Source organism: Mastigoproctus giganteus, chromosome 1 (genome assembly GCF_048544385.1).
Source record: "Mastigoproctus giganteus isolate SK-2022 chromosome 1, ASM4854438v1, whole genome shotgun sequence".
In the NCBI taxonomy this organism is placed as follows: domain Eukaryota; kingdom Metazoa; phylum Arthropoda; class Arachnida; order Uropygi; family Thelyphonidae; genus Mastigoproctus; species Mastigoproctus giganteus.
This window is the reverse complement of record NC_143575.1, coordinates 258,049,000-258,066,580: the sequence shown is the minus strand read 5'-3', so window position 1 is coordinate 258,066,580 and position 17,581 is coordinate 258,049,000. Positions and strand designations below refer to the sequence as shown.

At 40.4% G+C, this 17,581-nt stretch overlaps 1 protein-coding gene across 1 annotated transcript; it reads left to right on the top strand.

The window, feature by feature from the left end:
- The first annotated feature begins 13,224 nt into the window (after positions 1–13,224).
- Positions 13,225–14,337, top strand: LOC150091818 (serpin SMSB4-like). The gene has a single exon (XM_090369861.1). The coding sequence runs from the start codon at positions 13,225–13,227 to the stop codon at positions 14,335–14,337; it is 1,113 nt and encodes a 370-aa protein (XP_090225987.1).
- The last annotated feature ends 3,244 nt before the right edge of the window (positions 14,338–17,581 follow it).

Sequence of the window (17,581 nt, the reverse complement as noted above, 5' to 3'; positions counted from 1 at the left end):
ATTTATTATTATTATTATTTCTCCCTGACTGGGGGATTCCACTCCGTGACGAGTACTGCTACAAAGTACACAGGGTGGTTGTAATGTCTGGTGTTACTGTCGGTCGAGGAAATCTCTGACTATCCTACAGGTGTTCAGGTTTGCGACTTTCTGGAGTTCCTTGTAGGTGTTCTCTGAGAGACATATTGCTGCTAGGCTGCTATGTAGAGTCTTTGGTACCATACCGGTTGTTGACACGATGATCGGGATGGTTGATACTTCTTGCATATGCCACATCTCCTTGATCTCATGTCTCAGGTTCGTGTACGTACTTTCTAATTTTTTCCTCATGGGTTTTCTGGACATTGCTAGTGTTGGGCACCGCTATGTCAATCAGATAGGTAGCCTTTTCCATCTTGTCCACAAGGGTTATGTCTGGTCTGTTGTGCGGGATGGTCTTATCCGTTATTATGGCGCGGTCCCAGTACAGCTTGTGGGTTCGGGTCTCTAGTGCTGCCTGGGGTTCTTACTTGTAGTATGGTACACTTTCTTTGTTCAACTGGTATTTCCTTGCTAGCTTCTGATGTATTTATCCTAGCTATCTGGTCGTGTCTATGAGTGTACTCAGTCTGGGTGATCACCTTGCACCCCGCGGTGATGTGTTGGATAATTTCTGAGGCCAGGTAGCATCGTCGACATGTGTCATCTGACATTCTGGGCTACTTTGAGATGTATTTTCTATAGTTTCTGGTGTTGATTACCTGGTCTTGGATGGCCAGCATGAATCCTTTATTCTTGGGGAAGAGCGTCCCGCTTATGAGCCATGCATTGAAAGCAATGTTATCGATGTGATCTTGATGGAGGTCATTGTAGTGTCTGCCATGGAGTGTCTTCTTTGCCCATCTTTCTATCTTCGTTTCTTGTACCGTTTGGGCGGGAGAGGTTTCCTCGCTTAGATTGAGTGGGGTATACCACTTATCTAACTTCCTTATGGCCTGGTGGAGTGGTGCTGTGTTGTTCTCCAAGTAATCTTTCAGGTTAACTATCGCTGTTTTCTGTTGTTCTGTCAGGTCTATCAGGCCCCTTTCTCCCTCTTTCCGAGGTATTATTATTCTCTCCACTGCTGACTTCGGATGGTGTTGGCGACTTTTAGTCATCATTGTCCTTGTCTTTTGCATGATATATTCTAGCTCGGTGTTAGTCCAATCTATGACCCCGAATGTGTATGTTATTACCGGAGCTGATAAGGTGTTTATGGCTTTAACTGTGTTCCCTCCGTTCAATTTTGCTTTCAGCAGGCTTCTGAGTCTCTGATGATATTTTTCGGTCGGGCACTTCTTGATTTCCTTGTGTTCCAACTGCTCAGCCTGCATCATCCCTAGCTATTTGTAGGTCTCTCCTTCTGTCGTAGCTTCGATCTCTTTACCAGTCAGCAGCTGGTAGTTTCGCCCAACTAATTTTCCCTGGTCTTGCATTTTTCTAGACCAATTCCATCCTGATATCCTTGCTGAATTCTTCGGTGATCCGGAGTAGTTGCTGGAGTTGCTTCTCGGTTGCCGCGTAGAGCTTGATGTCATCCATGTACATCAGGTGGGTGAGGGTGTACAGGTTCTTTCTTCCTTCTTTGAGGTTATATCCACACTTGCTGCCGTTGGGCATGGTGAACAGCGGGTTGAGTGCTAGACAGAACCATAGTGGGCTCAGAGCATCTCCCTTAAAGATTCATCTTCTAATGGGGATTGGCCTGGTTGTGATGTTCTCGACCTTAATGGTGGTAGTCCATTTCGCCATTGTTGCTCCTAGGAAGTTTGTCACTTCGGATTAACCTTGTAGGTCTTCAGGGTCTCTATTAGCCATGGAGTCGAAGGTATGGGGTATGAGGCTATGAGGTATGGAGTCGAAGGCCTTGCGGTAATCGATGTAGGCCGTGTATAGGTTGCGGTGCTTCTTGAAGGCTTGCTCCATAACTGTGGCATCTATGGTTAATTTCTCCTTGCATCCTTTGCTCCTCCGCTTGCATCCTTTCTGCTGTTCGACCATTATGTTCTGACTCTCTAAGTGGTCTGATATCTGTTTAGTTATGCAGCAGGTCAGGATCTTGTACATCGTTGGGAGGCATGTGATTGGCCTGTATTTCGCCGGGTTTCTTGTTTCTTCATCTTTAGGCTTCAGATATGTGACTCCTTCAGTGAGAAACTTCGGGATTGTTTCCGGGTGCTTTATCATTCGAGTGAACTGCTCTGCTAGGTGCTTGTGTGTGCAGGTGAGCTTCTTGTACCAGTAGTTGTGGATGTTATCAATTCCCGGGGTTCGCCAGTTGTGGGTGTTCTTGATCGACTGTTTTACTTCTTCTTCTCGAATCACCCACTCTCTCATCTCTTGTATGTCCTTCATTTTCTTCTGTTCTACTTCTATCCAAAGTGCTTTGTTGTTATGTCTTGCTTCACTACTCCAGATATTTCCCCAGAACTCTTCGGTCGTCTTCTTTCTCGGGTAGTCCGTTTCCTGCTTTCTCATGTTCACCCAGTTTCCTGTAGAAGGCTCTTTGGTCCTCATCGAAGATTCGGTTGTTTATTTTCCTATGGGAGCTCTCTTTGTATCGGTGTAGTCTCTTGCTGAGTGCGAGGAGGTTCTGCTTCAGTGTGTCTAAATATTCTCCTATTCTCTGATTTCTGGTCTCATGTTTGCTGTGGGCGCTGTCTCTCTTGAGGATGTTCTTCACCTTTCCACTCAATTTCTCACTTCTATTACCCTGTTGGTACTGGGTCAACTGACCTATGTTGACTCTTAATTCTTCTATCTTCTGCTGAAGTTTTCTTTCCCAAGCTGGCGGTTCCTTCTGTTTTCGGTTCTTCTGCTGCTGGTCTCTCGTTTCTTTTCCATTAATCCTAGTGGCTGCTATGGCAGCACAGTATACGGCTGTGTGGATAGCCTCCAGCGTTGCACCATTGTTGTCAAGGTAATGTGGCATTATTTGCCGATTGAGGTGGTCTGTTACTCTCCACAGGATTTTATTTGGCCTCTGCTTAGGTATCACGTGGGTTCTTGTGGGTCCATTCCTTCGAATTCTGTTAGGGCCTTCTTCCACTCGTCTTCTATTCTGGATAGCATGACTTCGTCTCTTTCCCCTTCAGCTACTCTGAGTTGTATTTCTTCTTGCTGTTCCTCCTCCGGTTCCATAGTATGCTGCTCCTCCTCTGGTTCCACATTGACCATATTCTTTGCGTTTTGTAGCAGATCGCTGACATCCTGCTTGATTTTTTCCAAGATGCCGCGAACTATTAGGTTCTTCGTGACGATGGTCTTTCTCTGGTCTGCTAATCGCTGTTCGGTGACCTGAATGTCCGGGTATCGTTCTAACCACTTGGTATGTAGTCCCGATCTGTATATTGTCATATCGGTCTCTAGCCTGGTTATTTCATAGTATGCTTGCATGATGTATATGTATTCATTTCAATTCTCCACTTCATGCATTGGCGTTTTCTTCCTTCCTGGGTGGTCACTAGCGCAGTTGCGCAGGAAGCACTTCCAGTTGGTGGGCTGGATGATCTTGCCCTTCTCTTGTGGTAGCCTTACAGGGGACAGCGCCACTTGCTCCACTGTCTTGCTCAGGAGACTCTCCAACTTTTCGAACCGACCCCTCTGCCTAAGGCCTGAACGCGAATGACTTTATCCTGCGCCACACTCGATGCAGTATGAATGATATTTATCCACGACATCATCCACCTATTGAGGTGGACTTGTTTAGCTTCGGCTTATGTCCAGTGGTTTATTTATTTATTTAGTTAGTTCTCGGGAGTAACACCAGATGGCGCCACTATCTATCTCAGCCGTTAATCCTGCCTTGGGGAAGGTAAGTCCAATGGGGTAACTTTCGCGATGTTTTTTTTTTTTTTTTATCATTTAATATTATTATTATAGCGGTCTCCCAGCGTAATAGAGCCGCGTTCGCTTCCACCAATGTGGGATTCAAACCTGGATCCATCAGGCTGGTAGTCCAGTGTCTTAACTACTGGGCCATTGCGCCATTATTATTATTCAATTATCTTTATAATTAACTAAACTGATGGGTGGTCAATATAGTTGCATAATTAAAAGCTGTCTCCACCGAGTTTACTGACTTTCTTATATTATTACTGATGATCAAGTCAACATAAATAGACTTAGCATTAACACTTTAATTTTGTACTTTGGATTTAATAGCATGATTCATAATTAAGTCTCTATTTTCAGTATTAAAATACTCGACTATTAGAAGTTAATTATTTGTTCGTTTTGTTTTCTTTACTACACTCAGTTTGATCCGTTATGGCTTAGAGATTGACTGTTGCCGAAAGAAGACAAGAATTGAACAGAATCAGGTGTGACAGTCTGTAACTGCAATTTAAAATTAGTAGCAATAATGAAAGGAAACGGGCTTTGGCTGCAGTTGCGCTTAAAATGTATCAGCAATCTTTATAATAACTAGTTTAATAATAACAAAAAAGAGGAACAACGCAGTAAAATCACTAGAGAATATTAACCATGTAGGAGATACGTTGACAAGTAGCCCAATAAGGAAAGTGGAATAAATTATCGAAAGGTCATCCGACTTTGGAGAACTGAAAATGGAACTGTATAAATCTCATGTTTAGCAGTTATTTCCAGATAATTATGACCATAGAATGGAGTGTTGTGATAATGTCCTTCATACAGTCCTTATACTCCATAACATGTATCACCTAGTCTGACTGGGCTGTGTTCCACGTCGATAGCCCATCACCAAATATAATTGCCATTAGTAGTGTCAGGAAATGATCTAGAAAGGTCATTTGTAAGCAACTAAAGTTTGCCAAAATTTCACGTTTAAGAGAATGACTTCAACTCAACCAATGGTACTTTATTATCCTCCATGATTCAATTTAGGACAGCGATGCTCGAAAATGCTTTTAAACTTGGTTACAAAAATTCGACAATGGAACAATACAAATGAAACTAATTTTATGCAAGACGAATTCTATACCTTTCGTACTTTGTACCTCAGCAATCGGATATATGTCCAATTACTGAGGTTTTTAATTGGACACATATCCAATTAACTCAATTTCCATCAGGTGGATCAGGTGAAGGGAAGTAGTAGACGGCCAGCCAGAAATGCTGTTCTTACCAATGCGTTTTCGTTTTGTGAGTTGTGCTAAAAAGAATTTACACAAAAAGAAAAAACTCGCCAGATTTGACGGAGTTATATTTCTATTCACAATATTTTTGTCCATTTTCCAAAGAAGTTTTATTAGGTCTCAAAATAGAAAACAGAAAAAGAATGTATAGGAAATGCAGTAATTTTGTTAAAATGGCAATGGTCACAAATTAAGACATCAGTAAATGGCCCTTTAAAGGAAAAGATGGATATTTTATTTATATTAACAAAGTAGTAACTTAGCCGAGGAGTCAATGAGAGTGCAACAATGCGCCAGTTTGATTTGACCGTGTTTCGAGCTCATGTGACCGCTAAATACGAGTAATGCTATATATACGATCAGATAATCAGTTCTAAATTCTCCTTACCTATGTGATCGTGTAAACAGAACATTTGTTCATTTTATATATTAATAAGGATTATTTAAAATAAGATTTAAAATTATGGATCGCTCTGTAATATAAATTCTTATTAAAAAAGAGATTGCCTTATATTCAAATTGAACTTAAACCAAGATTGATTAACGATCAATACTTCAAATAAATTTACTGTTAAATTCTTTTGTACATTTATTCATATATTCATTCATTTGTACGTTAATTAGAGTTGTAAATTCAACAGATAAAATGTCAATTCGATGCCGAGGATATCAAGAGGGAAAGATTTTCCTTCCCCTCACCCACCTCATGAAAGATGATTAAACAATAGAGCCCTTATATTTGCATCAAATAACCTTTTGTAACCGTTGTTTAAAATTTTTGGTTCAAACTTTAGTTTGACTTTTAAAACTCAATATTTGAAAAAGGATCATCTAATACCGCTATTGGAATCATTTTTCCCCAACACGAAAGTAGGCTAATGACTCTTCGTGTGTCCTTGAAGGTAACAGGAATATCTTCATAATATCTCGCCAGTCAAAGGACGCTTCTGCCTTTTCTCAGAGCAACAGCTGGGAACCGTTTGTTAGCGAAGGTTTCTCAGCACATCGCAAGGTCTTTACGAGGACGCTGCTAATAACTTTTTGATAAAAGAGATAAAGAAAAGTAATTAAATATTGGACGAGAGTAGTATTCTTTGTCTTGTAATCTCATTGATGAGGAAAGACCAGCAACAAAATGACAGTCTTCGTCTTGTCATTACATGCAAACTTATATTTGATTCGACTCCAACTGGATATCAAACAAATCAAACGTCATTTTAAAGAAATCTTTTACGTCGCTGAATCTATTCACTAAAGTATACACTCAGTTGGAGTCTTAAAAAGCTTTATGGTCTAATGATGCTCTGACAGAAGGTTATCGTAGTAATTTTGAAAAGATCTTCGAGGTCATCCAATGAGATTTTCTCGAAGGCCAGTTTAATATACTGTAATGAAGAATTACATAACATTTAGTACTTAGAATTTCTGTTAATGGTGCAACATGGTGTAAGGAAGCAAAGCTTATACAGCATCAATCAAAAATAAATAAATAAATAGATAATACCCACTTAATTTACCCATTCCTTCTAATAATTTGTCCAAACCTTAAATTTATTCAGACCACCCAATTACTCAACAGCAAATAAATATTTCTTGCAAATTTTCGCGCATCCATTCTACAGTTCCTTTTCAAATACAACTAAATCTATGTCCCCTCGCGTGTGTCATCCAAAAAAGAGCAAAGTACCAAGAGCATTAGGTTTGCCTAACCATTTTAAAAGCCTTATGCTAATTACGTCGCCACGTAGGGGTCTGGTTTCCAGCGAGTGCAATTTACAGAACCCAGTCTCTCTTGGTAAGAATAATCTTGTTGCCCTCTCTCTCTCTCTCTCTCTCTCTCTCTCTCTCTCTCTCTCTCTCTACGCACTTTAGAACAGATCTACACTCACTGGCCAAAAACCCTTCTGCCCAAATTACATCCCGTACATGTCGTGGCATAAATTCCATTAGGTGACAAAGGGGGGGGGGGTCTAGTTCCAGATTTGACCATTCTTCCATCAGGATATTTCTCAGCTCGTGTATTGTGGTTGACAGAAAACTGCGTAACCAAATTGCCCTTTCAAACATATCCCAGATATTCTTAATGTGATTCAGATTTAGAGAAATTGGTGGCCAGGGCATAGCGAATTTTAAGAACCCTGTACTTCTTCGGGAACATGAAGTGTTCCCGAACAAGAACAGGGTTCTTAAAATTAAAGTGTTCCTATGTAGATGGCTCCGGAGAGAGTTCTGAGGCTCGTACTGAAGAGAAATTTGGACAACAGGTACAATACAGAATGCGCTCGCCTATTTATTGGAAAAAAAAAAAAAATAGTTACAAAACTTATCACTATATGGCGCTGTGGCAATACAAATCACTTTAACAGCGCTACAATGTTCAATGTGTCCTCCATTTTGGTCAACAACAGTTTCTTTCGAAGAATAGCATTTTCTACAGCAGAACGTAACATGTTAACTGGAATAGCCAGCACATAACGTCTAATGCTGTCCTTCAGATCTGCCAGAGTTTGACATCCTTCCCGATACACCTGGTTCTTCAAAAACCCCACAACCAGAAGTCGCATGGGGTGAGGTCCGGTGATCAGGGTAGCGAAGATGTCTGGAAACAACGGCTTATGGCCCGTTCGTCTGTGAAATGTTGTCTTAGCAATCTTTGGTCACAACGGTGGATGTGGGGTGGCGCACCATCTTGCATGAATATGGTATCCTGAAGGCACCCTCTGGTATTGCGAAATTTGCCAACATTTAATAATATCGCTGTCCAGTGACGGAACAGGTGCGGGGTCCAGTCAGTGTTACCTGTTCAAAAAAAAAAAAAATATATGGCCCAATCATGAATGTGGCCGTAAATCCACACCACACTGTCACTTTCGGAGAATGCAACAGGACCTCTTGGATGACTCGAGGGTTTTCTGTTGCCCAAATGGTACAGTTGTGCGTATTCACTAGTCCATTTAAGCAGAAGTGGGCTTCATCACTCCAAAGGATGTTCCATAGCCAAGGGATATCCACTGTCATTCGCGCCAGAAACTGTAGTGCGTATGTGAAACGAATATCTGCATCACCATGCTTTAGCTGCTGTAGCATGTGCATTTTGTAAGGATAGTACCGCAACACCTGACGCATTACTAGTGTTACAGTGGAATACGGCATGTCCACTTCACGAGAAACAGCTGACACACTTGCGCTACCACATGGAGATTGACTTGATAAATCCACGACAGTCATAGCCACATCTTCAACATGAGAGGAGTCCACTCGTTTTCAACCTCTACCTGGTTGAACACCAAGATGTCCTGTCTCTTCAAATTTCGCAATCATTTTGCGGACAGCACAAACAGTCATAGCCGCAGCTGCATTGTTGCTGTTCTGATAGTACAGCTTCACAAATGGCACATTTTCCTGCAACGTTGTTGGCATTGCTGCTGTGGTGCAGGCAAACATCTACTGTATGATTTTGAAGAGACTGCTTTGCTTTTATACAGTACAGTAGAGTGACGCGCCATACAGTGACACAGTGCAATACAGTGACAAATTTTGTAACTAATTTTTTCCCAATAAATGGCGAGCGCATTCTTTATTGTACCTGTTGTCCAAATTTCTCTTCAGTACGAGCCTTATAACTTACTCCAGAGCCCTCGACATAGGGATACTTTAATTTTAACAACCTTGTATAAGACATTGAAAAGCTGCAGTTCGTATAAAATGAATTTGGAGTCCCTATTACGGAAAGTTCATTGGAGGTAACGCAACATTCAACGGTATGAGCGAACCCAGTGAGTACCAACAGAACATGTCTCATACCACGATACCACCTCCAGCCACTTTAGTGGCGGACAAGAGACAGTCCGGACGCAAGGCTTCATGGAACTCACATCACACTTTCACCGTACCATTGGTGTAAAAAAGTGTAAATCGAGACTCGTCAGATCACATAATGTATTTTCACTGTTCCACAGTTGACTTTTCGAGTTACCAGCACCACCTCAGTAGAATCTTTAGAAATTTTACAGAAAGAAGTGGATTTTATATTGGCACACGGCTACCAAATCTCAGATTCTTCATCTCTTCCCGCATAGTTCAGTTGGAAATGAGAAATGAGTCTTTCTTTGCCTAAATTGAATTTTTCAGTCATTTGGTGCACACTGGACCGTCTATTCTTATGGGCAAATCGCTTTAAATTCCAGCAGTCTCGTTTTTGGAGTACCGAATTTCTTCTGCATTTCTTCCTTTTAGAGTTTCATTCTTCTCTCGTCTTCCACTCATTTTATACTTTTTTGAGATGGTTGCTTTTGATCCACCAGTGATTTCCTTTGTTTTCTTAATTCTGGCTCCTGAATGTGCTCCAACAATAACAGCTTTCTCAAAATCGAATGTTTTCTCCATGAATGGATCGATTAAAAAGCCCCAGGAAAGCGTAGACTATTTATCTGATACCAAAGAACTTGTGATCATACCGTGTGATAATTTACGAAGTTATCAACACTAAGGAACTGGTGACCATTAACCCTCAGAACAGCCTGGATTCTTCGCGGCATGAAATTAACGACACACCTCAAGGATGTTGGCCAAAACGACCTAACAAACGTGCGCCACAGGTATTGTGGTCCATGTTGGCTCAATTGCTTTCTAAAGTTTGGTTTTTGCAAATTGGATGGGTGTGGACATCTGCTTCGAAGAGCTCATTCCATTTCATCCCATAGGTGCTCAACTGGATTGAGATCTACTGAGTGTACACCGCAGTAAATGGAATACACTTTCATGTTCCTGGAACGAGTTCTGTAAATTGTGGCCTTGTCACACGGTGCATTATTCTGTTGGTAGAACCAACAGAATAACCAACAGTAGAACCAAGCAGCTTACCTGCTTTGTATGGATGGTACTAACACGTGATGCTTTTAAGGAGTGCTTCATTTCATAAAGAGGGTAAGTGTACCTAGTAAAGTGGGATCTAGTGTAACTAGACAGATGGAAGAATTGGGATTTGAACATAAAGCTGAAGAATAGCGGCTGTTCATTGATTTATCTAAAGTAAGTTTTAAAGTATTTTTATCAAATAACAGAAACACAAAACCGTTAATACCTGAGCTCATTCTGTTGAAGGAAACTTGCGAGAGTATGTCCCAAATATTGAATGCAATAATGTATAAGAACACTATTGGCAGCCATGTGAAGATTTTAAGCTCATCGAGCTGTCGCTTAGATTAGATTACAAAGTAAATCTGCCCTTATAGATTTCCTCTGCTTGTTGGATAGTCTAGCAACAGAACAACATTATTCTGTAAAGGATTGACCAGCAAGAAGACGGTTCATTTCTGGAAAAAGTAATATCAAATATGCCCCTTGATGGATCTTCGGTTACAAGAGTGCACCCAGCTTTGTTGGACCAAAAAATTTGCAGAAAAATAACATGAGCTATTGAAACGGTGGACTGTGGTTACATGACAACACAAGGCCGCATACAGCGTGGAACAACCAAAGATTAATGATTTGGGGTGATCACCCTACTTACCTGACCTCGCCTCTAGCAATTTCTATTTGTTTGCTAGACTTAAATAACAGCTTGGCGTCAAACATTTTTTCTGATGATGCAGAGGTTGGGAAACGATGTATGTCAATGATTATGACAGCAACCGACATCTTTTTACGCAATTTGATAACACAATCCTTAATTCATATGCTTTTGGGTAATAAAAAAGAAACCCATACACAACTGTCAGAAGAACTCTAAAACTTTAGGTTTTCTTATGTCCCTTATCAACATCTTTTACCTGATAGCTTGGGTGCTGTTATTTGAAGAAAAAGGTAAAGGGGCCACCAGGATTCCACCTTCAAAGAAGGTGGAATCTAACCACAATGGGCTGCTAAGTTTTGTTATTTCAAATTGCATAATAAAGATATATATTGTATTTCCAAAAGTATCCGGACACCCCGTGCGATTTAAAAAAATTGAATCATATCCTCCATCTTCGTGTGTCAGTGATAGATATTCATAGGGTTCAATAAACCTAGAAAACTTTATTATCACCAATATTCGCTAAATCTGCTCTAGTTTTTCTGGAATAAAATATACAGTTACAAATATTGCTTCTAGAAATGTGAACAATAACTTGTTAAAAGCGCTGATACAAATATCAATATTTGAAGTTTCCTTTCAAATATTAATATTTGTATCAGTTCAAATGTTCAAAACGAACAAGAAAAGAGGAGCAAGGACCCTAAGTAAAGGAATGGTGCCCCTATCAACAAATCCTTACTGACTGAACACCTGGAAATGACTTACCTAAACTTGACGCTTTGACTTACCCAAAATTGACGCTAGTAAATATAGAAGGCAATGAAGAAAGAGGAGGAAGCCTATGGCGGCACTGATGACGGATATGTCTCAAATCAGCCTCATGTCTGATGGAGCGGAACTGACTACCCACAGTGCACTGAGTAGTAGTAGTACAAGATTCCCCACCAAAACTGAAATGGAAGAACTGGAATTACAACTGAAGAACAACAAATACCAACATATGGAATGACCTTCTAGTCCCCCCAGCCGGATGTTGGGAACCGCATCCTGAATCTGACCTTCCGCCATTTGGCGATCTAAACCGGGTGCCCTAACCCGGTTTCTTCAAATCCTCATCCCTTAGCAGGGGGAGGAAACTGGTCACCGTCTCCTACCCCTTCCTCCCCAGCCTTCAGCCTCCCCCACTCTGATTGAACCTCACAGCGAATATCTCACGCAACAAAATATAAATGTTCAAATTTGTGCATCACCCTTCTTGGTCTCTAATCTTTCAGCGTCTCATCCCATTAATCGCGCGCGCCTTCTGTTTTATTTTTGATTTTAGGTTCTAGCCACTGAAATCTCAGGAAATTAGGTGGCAGGACTTGCCAGAGTATAAATATCAAATTACTGGGTACCTGGTCTGCCTCCACGGCGGGCAACGTTGGGCCTCAGCAGGGGTTCAGCGGCTAAATGGCCAGAAGAACAACGGTACATAACACTACACGTAGACAATGTCCATACGCTTTTAAATCTCTGGCCTTCCCAGCGAACTGGTACACCTAAAATGAAAGCAACGCGGAGATGGGAGAACCCCCCCCCTCGTCCCGTTTGACACAAAATACTTTACATTTCCCCCCCTGATTTCCCCTCTTCTCCTGGTCTGACCTGTCCCCACTGATCTTCACGGGGGTCCCTTTCCTATCGACCCCTTATCTCTACTTGTTCCCCCTAGCCTTCAGTCTTCCCCCCCTACTGAAACTTAAATTACTCAGTATGTCCATAAAGGCCTCCTTCCCTATCATCCCCTTATCTCTACCTGTTTCCTCTAGCCTTCAGTCTCTCACCCCCTACTGAAACTTAAATTACCCAGTATGTCCATAAAGTAACTTAATTAAACTAGCGCAAAATTTAACCCCTTTCACTTAAACCTATGTCTCAATTCGGCTGTAAATTCACCACAATGCTCCCCCCCCCCTTTTTTATATAGGCCCTTGCCACTGAAATCTTCGGAAACTAGGTGACAGGGCCTGCCAGAGTACTTAAAAAATCTACTGGGTGCCTGACCTGCCTCCTCATGGCAAAGTGTTGGCAACTGTGGGTCCCACTAGGGACCCAACAGCTAAATGTTCAGAAGAACAACAGAATATAACACTACACGACATTCCACTCCCCCACACACTTTTAAATCTCTGGCCTCCACAGAGTACTGTGATACATAAACAGAGTATACAAAGCAGAGATGGGGGCAATCCCTGGTGCCGTCAAACAGCTTTTATACTTTACACTTTACTTTACTTACATTCCATTTCACTACCCAGTATAAGAAATAAAAATGTAAAATATAAATTTACAGTGTTATTAGTATTAGTATTATTATGAATGATTTATTTAGCATATATAAACACGAGGGGAAAAAGAAATTTAATAATTTTTGTTTATATTTTAACAGGCAGAGACGCAACAATCTTGGTCTGGATTCTTCTAATAATCAACAACTGTGTTCCTTTCACGTGTAGCCAGTGTCTCTCCTTTGATGATTCCCGTCGTCCTGATGTTGAAATCCAGACGACTCTTCAGGCATTTTCAGAGATGTCAATTAACTTTGCTTTGGAAATGATTCGAACTCAAAATACATCTGTCAACCAGTTCTTCAGTCCATTTAGTGTGTGGACAGCACTTATGGTAACCTACCTCGGTTCCAGAGGACAGACAGAAATTGAAATGAAAAAAATATTGGGTCTAGGAGAAAGGGATAAACCCTTGGTGGCACAGAGTTACATGATCTTCCGTCAATGGTACAACTCCATCCTTTACGCTCCTCAACCGTCTACTTATCGTTTGGTAAATAAGTTATTCATCCAGAGAGATATCCTAGTACGTCAGTGTATGTTAGAATATATCGGCGAGGATCTTTACAGTGTTGATTTCAAAACAGATCCAGAAGGTTCCCGGTTATCTGTTAATAGCTGGGTTGCCAAGATAACCAATGGAAAAATCACGAATCTCATACCCCCTTCATCAGTTGATTGGAAAACAAAAATGATTGTGGCGAATGCTGTTTATCTTATGGGACTATGGCAACAGCCGTTTGATCCATATTATTCTCGAGCAAGGACCTTTACTACTTCAGGTGGACGAACACTAAAAGTTCAAATGATGAACGCTAGAGGTAGATTTGCTTTCAGCAGAAGTGCAGAGCTTCAGTGTGCTGCAGTGGACCTCCCATATAGGGGTGGTCGCTTAAGCATGATTATATTACTTCCAGATTATAGCATCCATGGAGTGGAGGTCCTTACAAGATTTTTGACTGTGGAACGACTTCTTCAATTAGAAAAGACACTTAAACCTGTGGAATTATTCCTTAGTCTGCCGAAATTTCGAATTAACACCACCTCCGAACTTACGTCTGTTCTTTACGCCATGGGTTTGAGACATCTTTTCAATCCTCATTATGTCGATCTTTCTTTATTCACAGGTAATAGAGATCTAAATATGGATGCTGTGTTTCACACTGCCTATGTAGATGTTACAGAATTTGGGACGGAAGCAACAGCTGCTACAACATTACTTGCGTCCAGGACAACAGCTCCAACAATATATACTAGTTTTATAGTAGACCGACCATTTGCATTTTACATTCGTGACAATAGGCTAGCCACTATTGTCTTTCTGGGTGTTGTCAATACTCCAGACCACAGATGACCATGGAACTGAATAAATGGTAGAAGCTCGTAAATTTCTCAAAAGAAAAAGCAAGTAAGTTAGTAAAGTGCCGGCTAAACAATCTATGAATGAATTCCTCATTTATGGATCCTGACCTTTACCTGACGTCAACTGCAGGTAGACAGAATGTAGCAAGAAGTGCTCTTCCGTGACCACTTTAGCAGACAATGAGAACTTATGAGATAATCACGCTCTCCTCTCAATGGCCTTACTAATTCCTGCAATACTGGCCCACGAAATAAGAGACTAGTGCAAAGAGTGGAAGAATTGATTTTAGGACCATTCCCAATTAATGTAGTTTGTTCCTAACAATTATAAAATGTTTTTGTAAATAATAACCTGATATTTTAAAAGCCTGCAATTATTTGGTAAATATGAAAACTCTTAACCTTGCAGACTGCTGTGGGTTAGCATACATCGGGAAAAAAATCCAAGCTCTCAAACTGTGCCTTCGTGGGTAGCACGATTCATATAAACACCATCCTTCCCACAAGTTAAAAAAACTGAGTTCTAATCTCATCAATGACGGGAGGTCATTGAGGTTATGTCTCTTTCACAATTTGGCTGAATGAATCGGTCTCAGGCGAGGGCAGCATGGTGAAACTCTTTTTATTTTAAATCCATAATTCTATGCAAACACAAACTATAAAGGGTACGCGACATGATCTTAACTAAAATAACATTGAAACTAACTAGACAAGAGAGTTTTTAGACAAATTTTCCATAACTGTATCCACTTTACCATCTAGGGGTACACCATCATACGTATTTCAACGCCAAAAAAGAATCCGAAAACATTGGAACAGTACCCCCTGTACTTTAATAACATATTTCTTAAATATGTATTTGGTAAACTAAAATAACAAATACTAAATAATAACAACTTTTAATTATGATAAATAATTTTTTTATAACTTTCTATCCGGCCTTGAGAGATAATTGAATTTACCAACATCCATGCCATTGAATATTCAATATAACATCATTCACACTTCAAAATTATCAGAGATATATGATGGCGGAAGAAAGACAATGTGCATCATCAACCAAATCTATTTCGATATACGAGTATCTCTATGGGTCACCAACTTCACAAAATAAAACAAATTTCGAAGTTCTTAAAGGACAACGGTGTTCTGTGGTCGATTTTCTGTTTGCTGAACGAAAAACCCGAATTTCCGGGAGAACAAAAACCATGCTAACCTTGCCCAAGACAGATTAACTCAGCCATGTTGTAAAAAAGGCCCATAAAAATTTCTCACGTCATCAACGTGATGAATGTAGCGATCTCATGCTTTGAAGAGGTGACTTCTTCAAAGGTCACCTCTTCAAAGCATGAAGAGGAGGAATTCTCTGGAGCGACGAATATCTAGGCTACTTTCATCAGAGGTGACTTCTTCAAAGGTCACCTCTTCAGAGCAAGAAGAGGAGGAATTCTCTGGAGCGACGAATATCTACGCTACTCGCGATAAGGGTTTGGACCAATAGTTTTGTAGATACTGCAGAAGGAGAGATATTATGGTATCATAGAAACGACCTTCTTCTAACAGTGACACAGTATTCGGTATGGGAGAGACTTTTCTTTTCTTAATAGGGTTTGCATTCTTTTGAAATAAGTACCAAAGGAAATTGAAGTATACTCGTGCTCGAAATGTAAGGAACAAACATAAAAATGTAAATAAATCAAAAATACTTTATTAAATTAAAACAAATTAATTGTCACAAATTAATCCACCTTAATGTGCCTTAGAAACGCATAAGAACCGGACAAGCTGAAATCTAAATTGCAGAGTAATGAAAATGAATTCGTGATCATCAAAAACGGCTTGCCGGTAATACACAGAAAGATTCTAATCAATGCAGGCGTGATATCGATTTCTTATGCCGAGAACAGGACTTGGTATTGGAGGTACCAATTACCATTATTACGCATAAACTTAACCAAACTTAGTGAGGTGTTTGGGAGTGGAGCCTGTGACTTACAATGCATATGACTTCAATATCTGAAGATTTGAATTAGGGTCCATTAAAACATCTGGACCAATTTCTCCTGGAAAGGGCAAACACAGCGGTCAAGAGTCTCATTTCGACATCATACAGCCATGACAGATTCTCGCGGAATACATATGATATGAAAGTACATATGATACGGTCTCTGAACGAACGAGAATCCGGAGGTAATCTGGTTCCTCGTTCGTTCCCTCCAAATTAAAGTGCAAAACCGAAATTGGTCACTATCTGAACCAATTGGTGAAGAGCATCATTGTCTATTGCTCTTGGATGCAGTATACGTCAGCACTAATTCGAACGGTCAGTGTTTTTTTCACAGTACAGTAATCAAGGAAAATACACTCGGATAGTAGTTGTACATACAAACACTCCAAAATGAATGTGGTCACCTCTGTGAACCTGTCTGAGTCCCTTGTTTATCCTTTTTGGGAGCTTAATCCTTTTTTGGAGCTAAATTGGGAGCTTCATACGCTTTCCATGTATACGGAATACCTTGTTTATCCTAAAGGATAAACAAGCGAATCAGATCGGTATACATGGAAGGCGTATGAAGCTCCCAATTTGGTTGTTCATGTCATGACATGCAGAGAAAAACTAATTGATTTCGAGAGGGGATGTTATTGACAAATGTCACATTGCTGGCTTTTCGATTCATGGAATTGCTGATAGCCCGCTTCACCTAAATTTTATCGTACGTGATATCATCATGAAATGGAGCGTGATGGTACAACCACCACAGTCCACCAACATACAGGAAGACCATAGAAGCTCACTCCATGTGACCAGGGATACTAAGAAGAGCAGTACAACAATTTCGTCAAACAATTATGAAAACATTACATAAAAATTAAAGGTATCAATAAGAGTTCAGGTCTGTACGAATGGTACCACAGGGAATAGTCTTCAGTACCCGCGACAGGATTTTGGACAGAGTGTGATTAAAATAAATAAATTAAATTAAATAATTCAGTTCTACAGATAATGTATTCAAACCAAAAGCTCAATTTCTTTTACATTTCTCAGAGAGCAACCAATGAATCAAATTGCTCCGTTTTCATGGAAGAGCAGTGGTACATAAGCCAAAAATCACCAACCGCAATAAGCAATTTCACTTTACATGGTGTAACAAACGCCGTGATTGATTCATGGAGAAGTTGAAATCGGTTCTATGTTATGACGAATTTTGCTGATCCCTATTCCGATTAGCTGGGCA